The sequence below is a fragment of the Mizuhopecten yessoensis genome, unplaced genomic scaffold, assembly GCF_002113885.1.
Source record: "Mizuhopecten yessoensis strain PY_sf001 unplaced genomic scaffold, ASM211388v2 scaffold3377, whole genome shotgun sequence".
Lineage (NCBI taxonomy): Eukaryota > Metazoa > Mollusca > Bivalvia > Pectinida > Pectinidae > Mizuhopecten > Mizuhopecten yessoensis.
In genome coordinates, this window is record NW_018405014.1 from 72,483 (window position 1) to 92,499 (window position 20,017).

Sequence of the window (20,017 nt, forward strand, 5' to 3'; positions counted from 1 at the left end):
GAAATAATTTATCTTATTTAAATTTGCTCTGCATCCCTCCATTGCAATGTTTTGAGGAGGCAAATGTTGTTGTGAAACTATAACAACATTTGCTATTGTAACGTCATCAATCTCTATTGTGACGTCATCAATTTCATTATTGTCAAGGCTAAATTTGCTGTTCACAAACTGTTCGAAATAAGTAAACAAGAGGTCCAAGGGCCTTAGCGGTCACCTGAGTTATATTATAGGTACTAGTAGCCCCATTTAATTGTTGAGATGTACAAAATGTGGAAAATAACATGAAAAGAAAGTGAAATGCATGTACAATACTTGTCATGTCACCAAAGGATAAGAACTTTAAAAACTATTCAAATAAATTATTTTGCTATTGAGAATTATACCCTCTCCCCAAGGGAGAGCAGATGACGTGGGGGATAATGAAATTTATAATTAAGGTGAGGACCTTTCTATCCATGAACAGTAAATCCTCTGACACTGACGAAGAAGATTTTTTAATTTTTAACCGTAATCCCCATTTGGGCCCCAACCCTCCAGCCCCTGAGGATGGGGCAGGATCTTATTTTTTCATACCATTTAATTGCCATCTGGCATTATAATCATTTCAACCACTTTATAATAATTTCCTGCTGAAAATTGACGAAATATACCTGAAAGTGTTATTTCCCTATATAAACTAAAGTCAACTTTACCCCTTCCCCAAAGGAGAACGGATGGTCCGGGGGTAATAAAACTGAAAAATAAATAAAACCCTGACAGAATTTTTCATCAATGCACAGGATTTGATTGTACTACATCTGAGTCTGAAGAAGAAGATTTTTGAAATATTGGATAATTTTCCCTTTGGTGCCCCGCCCTTGCTCCTGGGGGTTGGGGAAGGCATCCCAATTTTACAATTTGATACCATCTCCTCTAAAGATGATCTCACCAAGCAAGAATAATTTCCTACTGAAAATTGCCAAACTATACCCGAAAGTGTTATTTCCCTATATAGACTATAGTTAATTTTACCTCCTCCCCAAAGGAGAGTTGATGGCCCTGGGGTACTGAAATTTACAATTTAAACAAAGCCCCTGATGATCTTTCATACATGCATAGACATTGATTATGGTACCTCTGAGTCTTGCGAAGAATAATTTTGAATTTTTGATTAATTCTCCATTTGGGGCCCCGCCCTGGTCCCTGGAGTTCGGGTAGGTATTCCAAATTTTTAATTGTGTAGCTTCATCTACCAAGGTTGATTCTGACAAAGTTTGAAAAAAAAGCATCCACTGGTTCTTGAGAAGAAGTAGAAAATATAAAAAGCTCAGGTGACCTAATAAAGCGTAACTACTCTATCACAATGTGAAAAAGTAATGAATAGTTTAGCAAATATTAATATGGGCCTATAACACACTATTCTATTGCTGACAAACTTAAATAAAGCCCGGCTGTCAATAGCAATTTGTGTTACAGGACCATAACAATATTTGCTAAAACACGTATTGCTTATTTAAGCTATTGCTTTGAACGACATCATTTTCTTACGGATTACTTAAGAGCAAAGCCTTCTTCGGTCGTTATCATTTACAACCTCTCTCATGAAGTTATGTTTCTGATATTTTACCAGATAAATCGTCTACCTCTTGATTGTATGTATTTATCTACTTGTGCGATGTATTGAAAAACAAAATTACTGAAGCAATGCTTCCCCTTTCCTTTTGTAAAAAATCTAATTTGATAACAGAACATTAAATACGTTTCCATTCATGTCTTCTGAATAATCCAAAATGCTATAGTTAAAATAAGAAGGGCGTAGATAAGTCTTTTACACGGCTTTAAGAAAAATATTATTTCAAGAATTGTTCGTGTCACTGAATTCTTTTTCAAATTGCACTTTTATTGCAAACTGCAAAGGGAATAAAAGTATAAAGAAGGAAGATGTTTACCTTAATAAAATAATGTATACGAATATTCTGTGTGTACTATACTAACCATTTATTAACTTGACATCCATACGGATTTTGTATGCAATAAGCACATAAATGCATTTATATATATATAGCATGTATACTTCGGGGAAGTCGAAGAAACTCTTGTCTTTTATTTTCAATTCGGCCCATTTTTTTTAATGCCTTAAAGTAAGACTTCCAACAAGTATTTTTCAACTTAGTTAATATCTAATTTAAAAAAAGTCAACATACAAAGTAATCTTACTTTTAATTTATCTCGGCGACTTATAGTAAACGTTGTTATATGTTCCTACTGACATTATTAAATATATTTGGGTCATAGTTCAATTTAGCAGACAGATAATACATTTAAAAATTCACCTGTTAATGTTGATAATGTCGAAAAACATCTTACTTTCGTTCTCAGATATTTTCTTTGTAATGGTGTCTAAGTTGAATTAATGCTTATTAAAATATATACCTGTTTATTGTAGCTTAGCTGACAGACACCTTCTTTACTTACCTTTCTGTTAATCGTAGCCTAACCCTTTCATTGCTGTAGACCACAATGGACTCAGCCATATCAATGCATGGCAGTGTCTACTAAAGTTACATGGGGGTGAAAGGGTTAGTTGCCAGACAGCCATCTTATTTATAACATATCAGTGTATCGTTACTAAGTTGGCAGACAACTTATCTATATACTTATGTGTTAAAAGTAGCTTAGTTGACAGACATCATATTTACATACATATTTGCTTACTGTAGCTTAATTGACAGATAGTCTATTTTTATTCGTTTGTGTTTATTTTAGCTTGATAAATAGACAACTTATTTTCATACCTATCTTTTCATTGTAGTCTAGCTGAGATACAACTTACTAACATACCTACCTGTTTATTTAACTTAGTTGACAGGCAATTTATTTTCATACATATCCTTATTTTTAAGCTCAGCTGACAGACAGCTTATCAACATACCTTCTTGTTTATTTTAGCTTAGTTGACAGACAACTTATTTTCATACATATCTTGTTTATTTTAGCTCAGCTGACAGACAGCTTATCAACATACCTACCTGTTTATTGTAGCCAAGTTGACACACGGATTAATTACGTACTTACCGAACGAGTTGTAAATGTGAAATCAGATGTTGCGTCATCCTCCATGAAACAACTTCCCGACTCGAAGTCACAGTCGAATGCAGACCCAAACGCTGTCAAATGGAAATATCAATTATCAGTTTAGTTTCTACGTCTATAACGAATAAAGTAATATCATCGTACTAAGCATGGCATTAACAACACAAATATAACGCATATACAACAATTAAAACATATTTACAAGAAACCAAATCAAATATATATATATATAACAAGCAGTAACTACGCAACAATTATACAACGTCAAAATAACAAGCATTGCGCTTACGCTACAAACATGCCATCTATACAAAATGCAATGTCTACACAAAACATAACCTTGACACAACCAATATTACGACTGCACAACAAACATAGGCTCCACATAACAAAACATATAGACTACTCGAACAACATAGCCTTACCACAAGGAACATAAAGTTTAATAAAAAATAAATAATATCAAAACCACAAACACTATGTCAACACACGAACATAACATGAAAACAACAAACAAAACGTCATCATCACAAACACGACGTCTTTGTATGACAAAGATAACGTCTATGCAACATAGCATTAAGGTTTTTTATACAACAAACTCATCCTAAACACAATAAACATAATGTCAATGCATTAGATACAACGTCTTCACAACACTACATCACGTTACCACAACAACAAATATATATATTCACCACAAACATACACAACTCTATATAAAAACATCCACCTCAAAATATATACACACCACAAACATAACGTCTTGAAGTGGAACATAACTTTTACACAATACACCGTTACGTCTAGAAAATAAGCAATAAATAGTACATTTATAGAATAGCTATGTGTTCAGGATGTATATTAAGACTTTAAGATAAAGATAGTGGCGACAAAAGATTTTGTTTATAAAAAAGGTAGACGTAACGTTTTAACATTAGCGTTATTGTGTATTCAACAATATAACATCTAGAACATAAACCAGCGCTAACATTGTATTTCGAAGGTGCATATATGTCTACAAGATAATCATTACGACTACAATGTAACGTTATATCCTTAACAAAAAAGTTTAAAACTTTAGTTATCTCTTATTTCTGTAACCTTATTTAAATTACTTACTTGATGAACAGTTCTTGTCGATAAATCCCGGGACACAAAGACACAGGTAATTGTCAACAGGCAGAACAAAGCATGTCGCACCATTTAGACAAGGATCCGGGTCACAGGGGCTTAATGCAATGGTTGTTGTTGCGGAAGTAGTTGTCGTTGTGGGCGTGGTAGTCGTAGTAGGTGTGGTTGTCGTAGTGGGTGTGGTTGTCGTTGTGGGCGTGGTAGTCGTAGTAGGTGTGGTTGTCGTAGTGGGTGTGGTTGTCGTTGTGGGCGTGGTAGTCGTAGTAGGTGTGGTTGTCGTAGGTGGTGTGGTTGTCGTTGTGGGCGTGGTGGTCGTAGTGGGTGTGGTTGTCGTCGTGGGTGTGGTTGTCGTTGTGGGCGTGGTGGTCGTAGTAGGTGTGGTTGTCGTGGTGGGTGTGGTTGTCGTGGTGGGTGTGGTTGTCGTGGTGGGCGTGGTTGTTGTGGTGGGTGTGGTTGTCGTGGTCGGCGTGGTGGTCGTAGTGGGTGTGGTTGTTGTGGGCGTTGTTGTCGTTGTGGGCGCAGTTGTTGTTGTAAGGCCGTCACCTTAAGTACATAAGAAATAATACTTTAGCTGTTTCTATAACCATCCTGTTGTTTACGTTGTCGGCTGTTAAAAGAGACATACCGATAAAACAATATATTTTTTCATATAAGTATTGTCTGCACTGCAAAATATGTTTCCTTGCTTTTCCCATATTCAAAGTTCATTCCAAATGTCCAGTTTGACAATTCGATTTTAAGCGGAAGGCGAAATCAAAGATAGGGCGGATAACATGACGTGGTGATATCGAAAAGAGGCAGTTTCGGTGCCCTAAAAGAGGGGGATGTATTAAGGCAATTACTGGTCATATCAATTTCGCAGTAATTGTTCAAAAGTTAGTTGTCACAATAACTATTTCTGGCAAAGCCAATACTTGTACAGGTACAGCAGGTTGTGTTAGATATGAAACGTGTGTGCATCATATATGTCTTGTTTTGTTTTCAATAATTTACATGGAGATGTAAGCAGATTTGTACATGACCTTTTTAATGATGAAACACCTGTTCACTGCAATCCATTTGTTCTCTAGGAATGTGACATTAACGTTTGTAACACAACTGCAGGCATGTGACATATTAGTGAATTTTATGGCCAAGGGACATGTTTTAGTAAAATATTTTAAACTAGTCCCATCCCAGTTATACATTTTGCCATCTTTTAATATCTGCAATTTGTAAAAATAATACTGTTTACATGGTCACAGTTTATTCAAACTGTCTGGAAGAGATTTAACAACCGTTTATTAATTATGTGTTCAGGATGATTTCGTTTTTTATATATTTTATATACACGTAACTGTTATTTACTTACATCTGCCAGCGGTTATGGTAATATTATCCAGACAAATATCTGATGTGAAGCTCTGTCCGATGATTCCAAAGAATTTCAGCTGGGGAATAGAACCATGCATTTTTTTAAAAAAAGATTATAACTACTAGACTGCAGTGTCAAATGTAAAAGTAAATTGTAAGTAATGTCCCTCTCTACGTATAAATCTATAAAATGAGCAAGCTGATTCGTTCTCCGACTGATCATAATCCACGATATTCCAGGGGTTACCATTACGATTACTCAGTGCTTGACACCTTTTGGATGAGACAAGAAGACTAATTTGATCCTGTGATATACATCATAAGAATCACACGGTCGCTTGACGGTAACATTAGCTAGCTTTGCAGTTTGGTGTCGCTCCTCTATGATGTTCAAAGACCATGTATCTGCCTAGCGTTGGTAACTTTTTTTTTACCTGAGACCAATACAAAAGCCGCGTGCCTTCTGTTTTGCTATAAAAAAATAAGTCCTCTCGCTCATTCGGCGTCAAACCCTACAAGGTTAGCGCGGGTAAAGGAGGGAGGCCAATGGTGCTACATGGACCTATCAGTTAGGTAGGAATAACGGGATAAACGAATAATGAACTAATAATCAATATTTGTTTATCTAACACAGCGAATAGTGTAATAACAATATCCAATTATTCTAAATAAATCAAAAAGTAAGTTAATCTAACAAAAACCAATAAACATTTATTAAATTCAAAACACCTAAAACATTTCACTTCCGGTTGATATAAGAAAGCTGCAACGTATGTGTTCTGACCACGTGCGGGTTGTTCCGTTTACGAACGAGTCTGCCACCCCAAGCAATTTTATGTCTAACCGCCCATATATATGTATACATGAGTACCTACAAATGGATATATATATATGCACCACCGTGGGGCGATGTACAATCTGAAGCGGTTCGCCGTTTTTAGACTGTACAAAGCTTAAACGGTGGATATAAAATAGGATAGAAATATATTACCACTATAAACTGTATAATACGACCCTTAAAATAGGTCCTCTCGCTCATTCGGCGTCAAACGCTACAAGGTTAGCGCGGGTAAAGGAGGGAGGCCAATGGTGCAATATGGACCTATAAGTTAGGTAGGAATAACGGGATAAACAAATAGCGAACTAATAAATCAATATCTGTTTATCTAACACATCGAATAGTGTAATAACAACAATATCCAATCACAGCAAATAATAAACAAAGTAAGTTAATCTTAAAAAATAAAAAAACATATATTAAATTCAAAAACACCTAAAACATTACACTTCAGGTTGAGTTAAGAAAGCTGCGACGAATGAAATCTATAAAAAAACATTTTGGACACACAATACAACCCAGGTAGGATCGAAATTCACTCGAATCAACTCTTAGAAAACACCCCCTACTTTAGACACATAACCAATCAAAAACGAGCTCACAAAAGCGATCAGGTCCCATCCTACAAACCATCCCCAATACCACCCCGGTCCAGAATTCGAGCAATTAATAAAACCCATAATCCCTTCTGCACATCTCATGACACCCAGCACGTCTTTTCAACCCCCATCCCCGCCAGCCCCCATCCAGGTTATAACACAACTATAACACTAATCACCCACCCCCCACCCTCCACACACCCTCCCCGTTTTTCCTCTTTAAACCCCTACTACTAATCACACTATTCACTAAAAATCATAAATGTCGAAACGATGAGCAGAAATAAGTGAAAGACAAGTCGAGGTTTATAAGAAAGATGACATTGGTACAAGTATAGTCAGGTTTGTTCTCAGTGATGAAGGATGAGGAGAGGCGTACATGGAACGGACAACAAAAAAACAGCACATACATGACACTAACCACTAATATACAGTCCGTCGGATGGGACTATAAATGGTGACCCGTGTGAGCACTGTCCAATCTCGCACGGAAAAAATCCCTCTGGTTTTTTCGAAAAACAGTAGTCGCGTAAGCGCCGACACAGAGGATAGTGAAAATTTTATCCAAACTTTAGATCGTTAGAAATAGGGTCTATTTATTAAGACATTTAGATGGACTTCCAAATTTTATATACAAACCAAATTCATAGAATAGGCAGGGACTGGTGTGGCTGAAGGCGGCACAATACCCCACTTCCGGTCCTGACTTGGTGATGCTGAACGATGAGTGTTAGGTTAAGGCATTATTAGGCATAGGAGCCGTCTTACAAAAACTAGACTTATACAGTTAATATATATAGGATAGACGGCCCCTTCTCTAACCTATCTGCCCCCTCTACTCTTTTACTCCATACTTTATCCCTTCTACTCATTTTCCTTTCTGTTCTTCGTCTGCTGGATAACCGAACTACACGGTAGTGAAGCGGACGTAAAACCTATCAATCAATCAATCAATCAATCAATGTTTTGCTATGACGAATTCCATGGGTGCAAAGAGCGTAAGTCAGCGTAACTCCTGGAATATCGAGGCTGACTGATAATTGAACTCAACAAACATATTACGAACCTTGATTCATTATTGATGCTTTATGGATACATATGTAATTTGCTTACCTCCAGTCCTGCCTCCGCCGGGATTTCAACAGTGTGATGAATCCAATGGTTGCCTTGGTTACCAGACTGACTGAACAATACAGTCGAACTGATAGTGACGTCACTCGTCATTTTAATGCTGAACGTGCCCATTGATGCCCCGTACATATGCAGCCAAAACCGTAAGCATTGAGCTTGGACTGAAAATATCATAAGGAACGCTAATTTTGAAACAACATATATTAAACAAAATGAACTCAATATTGATTTGTTTTCAACATAACGAAGTTCGACCATTATCGATGACATACATTTATATACAGTAACGTCTCCTTAACTTCCGTTTGGTTATAACTGTAGCACAGTTTGGCCAGGACGGTTCGGTTGATCAGTTAGCTCAATCGGTTAGTGCAATAGTATAACAACATGAAGTCTGGGGTTCGAATCCCAGTCTAGTCCCGATAAACTTTTACACTCAGACACTATTGTTGATTATAATTTGTTTACTTCATCTGTATGAAGTCCTGCAAGGTATGGTTTTCATTTTAGCAACGATTAATTGAAGCTATAGGCATGACAGAAATAACAGTTTCCATTACTTGGCTACAGTTTTTGCAGAGGGAAAATGATTCTTAATACCTTATAATATTTGTTTTTATTTACATCTGGAAAGGGAATTACATTTTTAACTTATTCATAGTTCCTTATTCAACTCATACTTTTACTTATGCAAATCTATGTGTATTGTTATCATAATTATTTAAAAGAAAGGTGTTGTTTGGTTATTTGGCGTTAAATTAAGAATATATCAATCGCCATTTCAATAGTTAAATAAATAGACATGAGTCAAGGTTAGAGTTAAATTACCTGCGAGGTTGACTTTGGTTTCAAGGATAGCGGTGTCCCCGGCTACGCGGGGGACCGATGCTTCGGTATAGAGGTAATAATGGCCTTCCAAAGCACTGGATGGGCCAGTGTCAAAAGAAGGTGTTGGTCCCTACAAAATAGTGGCACATTATCAGTTTGTGTTATAGTTGCTCAACCAAGACAGTATCCAAACATCGGACTACCAATCTTAATACCATTAAAGCAGGATAAAAAATAACAAGCGTTGTTGAGCATTTGGTAAATTGTCAACAAAAATAAAAAAATGTTCTGGATAGCTTCAAGTGTAACGACACTACGGTAATAGATGCTGATTTATTGGTGTAACAAAGCACATATATACTGTGGGCGTGAAGTCAATGTGAAACGGATTTTGAAGGAATTCATTGATCTAAATGAATGAACTTTTTACTAAAAATATATCACTTATAGTTGACAGGACCCAAACCGGATCACCAAACCATCATTTTATTCATTCATTGAAAATTCCGAGGATGAATTATATACATTAATGTCTGTATCAAAAAAAGAATATCGATGGGTGTTCATTCAGACAGAGGTAGCACCCTGGGCTCACGCGAGATATTTATAGAACGCTCTGAGGTCGCCAATTAGCGTTTTCGTTTTTTTGGTGTTTTTTTTGCGAATGTCAGGACCCAAATCGGATCAAAGCTTGAATATTGTAGTATCTTACACTTCAAATGAATACTTTTTTGTTAGCATTTTTTTAATTTTTTTATGACCTTTGGAATTTATATGAAATCAAGTATTTCTATAGTGAGAATTTATTCCTTTAGTCAAAAACGGAATGCACAGTCTTCGCATGCGCCATTTTTCAAAAACGTTAACAAAACACTGACTTTCGAGTTTGAATTACGTTTTCTGGTGCTATTTGAACTGAAAACGTATTCATCTGGAGATAAAAAATGGTGTATGGCTAAGAATTCTAAGGTTCCTTGAATCATTGTTATAACTGATCTATTGCCACATTTAGTGATTTGAAAGTACTTTATTGCAAAAAGTGATCCGATTTTGGTACTGATCCGATTTTGGGTTCTGCCTCCTTATACCTTCTAACAAGCTAAAAGGATGCTTCAGTTCATTTATTATAGGACTTTATTTTCCACGATTGTAAACGACGATACCAATATAAGGTAGTTAACTATTTTCGAGCGTAAATTGCGGAACAAATAAAGACCAAGAAGGGAACTTTTCTTTTCTACCTCAGCCACCTTTCTCGAATTTAACTAAATAACGTGAATCTCAACTGTTATATCAAATCATTTAAATGCATATTATGTGGTGTGATGCTCAATATCGGTCGTGACTCAACATAATAAATAAAGTATAAATAAATATGATGCTTACTCTACCATGAAATAAAGATCGATAATCACATTACAAAAAAAATGACGTGCAACTTACTAAACAGATCACATTACAACTAAATGACGTTTACTCACTCAACAGTCACATTACAAACCAAATGACGTGTACTAATTAAACAGTCACATTAAAAACCAAATGACGTGTTGTGATAGTTGGAGAAGAATAGGTTCTGTACAACAGCTGAACAATGTTGATAGCTGGATGTAAATTAGTTTAGAGCTATTTCTGTATTCTAAGTAGCCTTAGACACATGTGAACAGTCTGTTCCTGTTCCGCGTCATCTTTCAGAACAAAGAGTTAACTTGTTTGTCAGGTTCTACTTCAACTGTCATTTCATTTTGACATATTGTATCATAATTAAAAGGTGCATCTGCTTCATCCATCTTACTAGATATAAACTGGTAGGCTGCGCTGGTGGAACTTTAAAAAAACCACGAGGTGTGCTGTAACTTTAATAGTAGTAGTAAACACTTTGAAATATTTGCGTGGTTCATTATATGAATACCTTACTCCTTATTATAAATTTTAAAATAACAACTAATCGTTTAATTCCTGATCTGCATATACTGTATAGCGGTTATATTTCGCGGGGTTTTTAATTGCGCTATATTCGCGCGTTGACTAATCTCTGCGAATTCTAAACACCGGCGAAAATGTTATCCACTTTAATGGACCTTATCACAACATGTTGAAAATACTGATAACCCAATGCTGTTATGCAAGCTTTAATGAACTAAAATCAGATTATCACCGGACAACTGGGCAGTCCATGTAAAAAGAAACACTTACGTGTAAATGGCAACACTATATTTAAGTGTACACATTCGGTGATTAATTGATTACAGTTTACTCTTACAAAGGTACATACACATTTGATTTTCTTTCGCGTGACGTCACTGGCGGATGACAACTCTCGAGATCAGTGTTTTCAAACGGTTTACCTGTATTTTGATATTTAACCCTTAAATGATGACACTCAAAAGACTTTGCACGACACATGGGATTCGGGTGGACAGCGATATTTAATCCCTTCGAATCTGCACTGAATACAAACCGCGAAATATTGACCCTGCAAATTTTAAGCGCTATACAGTACATGTTTGTTATGGGGTTAGCATCGCCGATTAGTCATAGAAAGACGATACATCAACGTAACGCAGTATAAATCAATTTTGTCATAATCTGCCAGTAACCAAATTTTAATGGTACAAGCACATGTGTGTTTCTTCCGTTTATCTTCCATTATAACATACTATAGATAAATTGATTTGATCCTCACCCCCACCCCACCCCCAATGATATCACATGGATATAAATATTGTCAGCTAAAGTGGTATTCCTGACTCTTTTGCAATAATCTATAAGCAAAATGTGCATCGACGTTATATAGTGATCTGGGAGAAAATAGGACAATGCTTACAGTAAGTCTGCCCCACTTGAAGTCACCGTCGTCATCATTTCCCAAAAAGCAATCAGAAATAGATTCTGCAGTACAGGACAATGTCATACCCGGAACTGAAAAAAAAAGAAAAAGGGAAAAACTGACATTCGGTTTGATTAACGGAATGTCAACTTGAGGCGAATAAACAGGCCATTTAGTTTGCTGTTTACGGAGCGTATAAAAGCAGCAACTTTGTTGTGATGTACATGTCATCATGTGGATCAGAAACTCTCTCATCATTGGAGAAAAATTTGATAAACAAGATAAATAAGAATACGAAACCAAATACATTTAATAAATATTATATATATAATATATATAATATATATATAATATGGGGCAAAGAGGTAATTCCAACAGTGTGGACAAGATATATAAAATATATATAAAATATATAGAATTAGCATTAGCACCTTCATAATATAACGATTATACGTACAGTTATCGAACATTTATTTAGACTACATGTTAATCATAAGGTACTGTAAGGTTTGTAAGTCTGTAAAAATAAAAATAAATATATGGTGTTATTAGGTATGTCAATAATGCATAAACCTTTTTTTTCCGAAATTTGCTTCAAAGTTTAGAAAGAGTGGTGGAGTTATATATACACTGTATATATATACAATGTATATCACATACATGCATCACTCCTGCACAAATTACCAACAAAGTCACGCCTAGTAAACGGTAGTTTTAACCGCAGTTGTCACGACCAATTCGAGGCCATAGCGATCATCCGAATTGCTAAAATTATAAGGCTGTTTTTTTTGTTATAAGTATGTCACCTATGTATCGCTCCAAAAAGTATCATTGATGTCGTTTTCAAAGAACTGAATTTACATGTAATGTAATTGTCTCAGTCAATCATAGGTAATGGAGGACATATTGAAACTCAAAAACTAAAAGTTTGCTATTTGATCAAAAGTATGTCCACTATGAATCACTTCCAGCAAATTTCATTGTAATTGCCCTCATAGTTTTTGGCAATTAACATGACCGGGCAACTTGGGCAAATGAAAGGGAACTGTTTCGAAAACGAAGTATAAACACAACCATATGATATGCTAATCATATTTATTAAGTTTTGTTGAAATTGACTTATAACTTAAGGGGAAAATTCCAATGGATAGGCAGACGGACAAGACGGTTGCAGTACAAGTAAACCCCTTGTTAAAGTTAACACGACCGGGCAACTTGGGCAAATAAAAGGGAACCGTTTCGAAAACGAAGTATAAACACAACCATATGATATGCTAATCATATTTATTAAGTTTTGTTGAAATTGACTTATAACTTAAGGGGAAAATTCCAATGGATAGGCAGACGGACAAGATGGTTGCAGTACACGTAAACCCCTTAAACGTACAATTCTATTACATGATGATTCCTTCTCTTAAACTCTCTGGCGGCTACTTTTATGGGATTATGCTATTTTGAATAGTTTCTTCTATTGGATGCATAATATCTGTTCCGTTTCTCACCTTGGTTCTCGCATATGTCCCCCGTGTACATTGGTTGACACTGGCATGTAAACGTGCTATTGGCGGTATCCGAGCACGTGCCGCCGTTCAAGCAAGGAGAAGAATCGCATGGGAGCATCACTAAAAATAAGGTTACCAATATTAATAAAAGAAAACAAGCAGCGGCATAATGCACTAAAATTTACAATGTCAAAACAGCGCCGATATATTGCTTACATTTATGCATTCTACTTTCCTCACTCTTACTCTGGAGGAGGAAGGCGAGAATACCTATACTTTTATTTTCTTTATGTTCAAGAAAACTGAGATGGTCACTCTACATGATAGATGGGGTGTCCATTTCCAGGTAGCTCGGTTAATTAACACTTTCACATTTGTATACCACGAGTCTATCGTTATAGGCATTGGTCGCATATCTCTAATTGTATAGGACTCGCACAACTAAATCAGTCAGTCGATAAGTGTTTCATACGATTGTAATCGTTACCTAAAATTTGTTCCGGTTTAATACGGTGCCTCTGAGTAATTCAAATAGGTAATTGTTGACATATGTTACATTGAATAAAATGGCGGATTAATATGGAGTCAAATGTCAGGGGGTGTTCCCATCCCACTTCACCGGTTAGGCTTGTAAACTTCCGGTTGTCAAAAACAGACGCCTGTAGCGCTCTTATATGCCACCAAACTCACCAAAAATACCTTTTAAAGCCTTTCTCAGGTATGCACCTGTGAATCTAGATTCTTATCACTAGTGGTGAGCTTCAAATATTAACGCTATTAGCTCAAACGCTTAGTAATAACATAAAGTAAAAGATTTAGCTGTGTAAGTCCTTTATACGGTGTCTACTCACTACAGATTCCGTGTGGCTTGTAATTGTGGATTTCACTTACCACAAAATATCACTTACCACAAGGCCCTGGTTGAATACGTAATTCATCGATAGCAATATCACTGTCCCAGCTAGCCCCTGTGACGGCTTCCATTATGATCTGTAAAATGTTTAATGGTTTCAGTTTATCGCAATAAATGTCAATAAAGGATAAACATACATATCTGGCGTTGTACAGTTATTGCAGAGACGACGTGTAACCTAAACTGATATGCGTTTCATATGTTTGTCGCCGGTGTGATTCGTAATTTTTTCAACCTGTAACAACTGCTTACCAAATTGCTGACGGGAAAACAATGATCGTCGTCTTGTACCAGAGCAGGTGAGGTTGATGATATTTTTTTATTAATCAACTGGTGTTATGCTCATCCTGGTAGTCCCTATCGAAACTGTAGTGTTACAATTGAAACTGCATATGTTTGTCACATGCAAATGCAGTACAGTGTATCTCAGACGACAATACATGAACAATATCTTAACTCTGACTGCAACAGTTCTTCCAATTTGGGTGTACCAGCTGGATGATGGTTGCGAGTCGCCTATTCTTCCTCGATTTGTAAGGAAATTACATATTGAACACTTATTGATATATATTCTACTTGATATGTTTAACTATTTCATGTCTAATACCTATTTTGATGCAATAATTCGGGGAACTGAGGAAATTCCGAGAAATGTCGCGAATTAGCGTATGCTTGAAAGGGACACGCTTTCGAAGTCTACAGCACTGGTAAAGTGGATGGAGTTTTTCCTGCCTTGTCGATTATGGGAATTTATTGATAATTATCCGAGCTGATTGCTCGTAGCTGTCTAAAAAAATGTTATCAAATATCCAAGTTATTTTTTGTATAATTGGATAGCGTGACCTTCGCGTGGTTTTGCAATCAATTCCTCTCCGTATAAAGAATCTTAATCATGAATGATAATGCCAGCTAATATTTGTAGGGAATGTTGCTAAACAAGTACATAGAATGTTTTCATGCAAACTGATTGCTATTTTAACACATTACATCTCCAGCACACACGGAGGCATACACACATAGTGAGATATTAGCCAGGTGGCATAGGAATTGGTATTAAATAATGTACATATATGTTCATTTATGAATAACATTATAAGAAATATATATTTATATGTATAAACATGTGTGTATAATTATATACATGTATCGAATTATTGTTGAGATAATGTTGTTTAGAAGTCAAACACTTACAACGTGATACAACTATCGAACTGTATGTGTTCAGTAATGTTACAGTGATTGATTTTGCAATTACCTTTAAAATGGTCAAAGAAGGAATTGTCACTTTGGCTTTAAGCCAAATATCTCCGGAATCTCCAGTCTTGGTCCAAAGTGTTTGATCAACGTCAGTGGACACAGCTTCTGGTTCATCTTCTCCAGGAATACTAGAGGAGGAGGTCCCTTTGACCTTGACCCTCAGGGTGTCCACATTGGCGCCATACATGTGGTACCCAAACGATAGACATTTCTCCGAGACTATAAAACGAATACGTGACCATGAATATTTAGTTTGATTTACGTTCTTAAAGATAATTATATTGATAATTTGAAGTTGTTATATACCACTTTATTACAATCAATGTCAACTCAAAGCGGTTCACAAATTATTATCCGTGGTTAATGGGCTATTGCAACCAAACAATATCTTTCTCGACTCCCTGGGGAGCATACAGCCGTGTTGCCATTTAAGCACTCCCGACTGGAATTCAAGAATTCACGCACCGCCAATCAACTTATTTACAGCTGAGAAGACTGGAACAAGCGTAAAAATGATCTTGTTCAAGACTTCATAACAGTGACATAACGGGATTCGACCCCGTAACCCTTTGGTCACGAGCTCAGCGTTCTAGTACAAGACTACCCTGCCTCCGGAACAACACCATAATGAGATGTGTCAAAGTGACGAATAATCAAAATATCACATCTGTTAGTTAAAGTAAAAGTTAGATTATAGCTTATAGTGTTATCAGTGTGTCACTTAAGTAATCATAGACAAACAAAATAATCAAAGTTAATTCCATTTGTTTATACTTTCAACCCATGGAATTGCAATATATTTCCTCTGTTAAAGAACAAAAGAGAAGAGTTGAAGAGTAAAAGTAGGCATATAAGAAACATTTTAATAAGAATGATAATGTCCTATGATTATCGAATGTAATACTTTATTTATTTTAAGAAAAGTTCGAAATTTAATGTGAAGACTTATATGAATTGTAATTGTAATTTAAGCAATAATATGTTATAAATGTTGCAACAAGTTTTACGTCGGGCAAATCAGCAATGAACTCGGAACATGCATAACACCAAACTAAAACCGAATATTAACGAAATTTATATCTTAATACATATTCACGAATGTCCCGGAGAGGAAGGATGAGAGGATGCTAAAACGGGTAGCATGGCATGTTTAACATTATGTAACAAAATGGTAAGAAACGTGGTTAAGAAATTATATGGGCTGCAGCTAATATAACAAATAAACCGTATGAAACAAACAAAAGAATAAACTGTTACTTGTAAGCATGAACTTGAACGAACAAAATCAGCCTGTTTAACCTATATACCTTCATAAAGACTGGTATCGTAAGGAAATATTTGGCGGTGAGCAAGGAGATGGACATTGGTCCTTGTAATCCAAAACACACGAAAAAGTGTTTTTTAGTAAAAAAAAAAGCATTGCTGGATAAGAATGAAACTTTCACAAATTGAATATCAACAAATGACTAATATCTATCCCAAATTGCATGCTTATATCAAAATGCTTTTTATGTACAATCAGCGCATAAACATTGGAAATAGGCAGAACAATTGATGAAAACAATGAAATGATTAAAACTGAAACTTTCTTTAAAGCTAAGAGAAAACTTCAGATATTAAATTTACCATTGCACTGTAGTTGTCGTGGCAAATGCAATTTTCGTTTTTTGTAAGTTAACTTTAATAACTTAAAAATCATTTCTTAAAAACAAACCATGACCTGTAATTCACTTCAGCCACAGGTACAGAGCAGTAATGCACTTCAGCCACAGGAGCAGAGCACATATTATATGATATATATATAAAAAAACAACACATTAACTACTAACATATTAAACTAATAGCATATAAACGGTGTCCTGTAGCTTTTAATTCACTGAAGATAGAAAGGTATTTAATATTGCCAAGTTTAAGATGTGTCAAGAAGCCATAACTCAGAATAAAACAAAAGTAAAATGTGCAGTGAATATGTAAGTATACTCAAATGAAATAAAGTTGTAAATTTCAACTCAAGGTATAAATTAGAAAAGATTTTTTTAAAGTAAAAACAACTTTTCGTTTGAAAATTACATGAAAGAACCCCTTGACTTAAGCCTCCTTTTTATATAAACAACCTTTAAGTGTCCTTTGAATTGGTTTTAGCTCATTTTGAAAACAGCAAATCATATTTGTGATTCACCCTACCCTTTTTGGTACCCAAAAAACCCACTTGTGGTCAAACCGGATAATGGCATGGGATACAATAGGACTACTTTGAACAAATCAAGGAGGTGAAAATCCGGATATACCGGGGCCTAAAAAGGGACATTATAGACATTCATCTTTTAATGCATAAACTTGATATCAATTAGATCCATCCGTTACTATTCTGATAGAAAAGGAAAAAATACAATTTTAGTGAAATATTAAAACATAGTCTCAACAGGCCACAGCAAAAAAACCATCTAGTTTGTCCACTAATTTAATGTGTATTGTGACATCACGATGTTGTCCTTTTGATATAGAGCTAAAGGACCCAGTTAAGGATGAAAACTCCTAGTGTTATAGTCGGTCGTTATATCTTATTTGAATAACGTACAGGTACTGTCGTATTCGCACTATATGTTTATATACCTATATTTGAGGGTACATATTGTTGAAAGACTTTTTATTTTGGGTACCTATTTCTGTTAGTGCCTATATTTGGCTATAGATGCCTAATATTACAAGTACCTATTGTAATGAGTAACAAATGTTGGGGATATTTTGGGACATTGTTGAGGGTGACTTTTAACCTATTGTTATATATACGTTTTGTTGTTACCGTGTGAGATTACTCGATGAATTATAATGGCTTCGTATTCATTATGGGTAAGCATTGATACGGGTACGTGATGATATGGACACGGTTTGTTATGGGTATGCATTGTTATGGAATTTATTGTTACTGTTTCCGTTTGATAAAAGTGTCATCAATATACACGGTATATATCGTTATGGGAACGTATTGCTTTAGGTAAGTATTGTTAGGGTACGTTTTGCTATGGATGAGATACAGCGTCATCTAAGTGGTTCAGGTGTCTTATACTTATTATCACTAGCCCTCTATAACTGGGTAATGGTACCGATGCTTAGATCAGGTAGTCGCCAGATATGTGCCGAAGAGTGTTATTTTTGTTTTCAACTTTATTTTAAACACATTTTATTCACGTTTTACATGTCATTTAGTTTGGACATCAGTCTTTGCGAAATTTATTTACAAACATCATCATATATAATTGCGGTCACAATAATCAAATTAACAGTGAGGGGGGATAACTCCAATTAAGTTTTTTTAAATTAAAAAAAAATCTCTGAAATAAATATTGTTTAACTGTTCAATCAACAATTGAATAAATCATTAGTATCTGTTGATAACCCATCCTCCATATAATTAATATTATGCAGGCCCTAAAGTCCTCGTGTATACATACATTGGGCATCAAACCACTGGATATGCAGGATAAATTACCAGAAATATACATTCTGTAATATTTCAGAATATGATATGGATTCAAAGGGGAAAATGTAGCTATTTTTTAATATATTTATTGGAATCGATTCTCTTAAATCAAAATAATCAATAAACAACATCATAATTAGAACAGGATTTGGAATAACTTATCATGATTGCCACCCAGCTCAGCCAAGAAGCAATGCGTCGTAACCCATCATAGCTTAACAAAGGGACAAAGGCAATAAGTAAAACTTTGATATAACATTTCATGATGATTATGGTGCCTTTTCCTTGAGAAAATGACCGATTCAGTTTTTAGCGGTTAAATTTGATATCCCTTTTTTGCCCATTTGTTAATAGAACCGTGATCATTAGTTAATTGTACTGCACTTCCTTTTGAATTGTTGTCTATTACATCATCTAGAACTCTATCAAACGCTTTACTAACATAAAAAAACACGAATCTGATTCCATTATTTTGAACTAAGTTATTTTCAATAGTGTCAAATAGAGCTAGTGGTTTTCTCCGGGTACTCCGGTGTTCCAACACCATAACAATCTAGCACGTCCTAAAATGAATCAGGCACGTCCTGGAATGGCAATAACTGTTCATAGGACGTGAATCACAATAACACAAACCAAACTAATTGTTATGGGTACGTATTGTATATATACCCATGTGATATGATGCCGTTCGTATAATCGTCAAATTGTTAGGATTTTCACTGCAGGTCATATTAACACTAGATATGCTATTTTAATTCGCTATGTGACACCTTACCTGGGAAACCAAGGTTTGATTGGAGCCTGGCGATATCTCCCGGAGCCCGCGGACTGGACATTTCCGCGTACAGGTATTGGTTCCCTGCGTAGGCTAATGACGGTCCAGTGCCGACAGAAGGAGTGCTTAGCTAAATATACAAATATTTATCTACATTTTAATTTGTTTGAACATCTAAGTGGAGATCTTGATTCTGCTATTCGTGTTTGTGTTCAGAGATAAAGAGACACAACCAACATATGTTGAATGCTATGTATGAATGCATGTATGATGCCTCCTATTCGGCGCTCTCCTATTCTTAATC

At 35.6% G+C, this 20,017-nt stretch overlaps 1 protein-coding gene across 1 annotated transcript in view; it reads right to left on the minus strand.

Moving 5' to 3' along the window:
- LOC110447440 (MAM and LDL-receptor class A domain-containing protein 1-like) overlaps positions 1-20,017 on the minus strand; it is a 55,132-nt gene that overhangs the window by 11,493 nt on the left and 23,622 nt on the right. The window contains exons 17-26 of the mRNA XM_021493137.1: positions 19,714-19,843; positions 15,456-15,676; positions 14,196-14,277; positions 13,288-13,407; positions 11,783-11,877; positions 8,956-9,085; positions 8,110-8,288; positions 5,558-5,636; positions 4,195-4,749; positions 3,055-3,146 (exon numbers count right to left, since the gene is read on the minus strand). Of these exons, the coding sequence (XP_021348812.1) occupies positions 3,055-3,146; positions 4,195-4,749; positions 5,558-5,636; positions 8,110-8,288; positions 8,956-9,085; positions 11,783-11,877; positions 13,288-13,407; positions 14,196-14,277; positions 15,456-15,676; positions 19,714-19,843 (1,683 nt within the window). The remainder of the gene's footprint in view (positions 1-3,054; positions 3,147-4,194; positions 4,750-5,557; positions 5,637-8,109; positions 8,289-8,955; positions 9,086-11,782; positions 11,878-13,287; positions 13,408-14,195; positions 14,278-15,455; positions 15,677-19,713; positions 19,844-20,017) is intronic.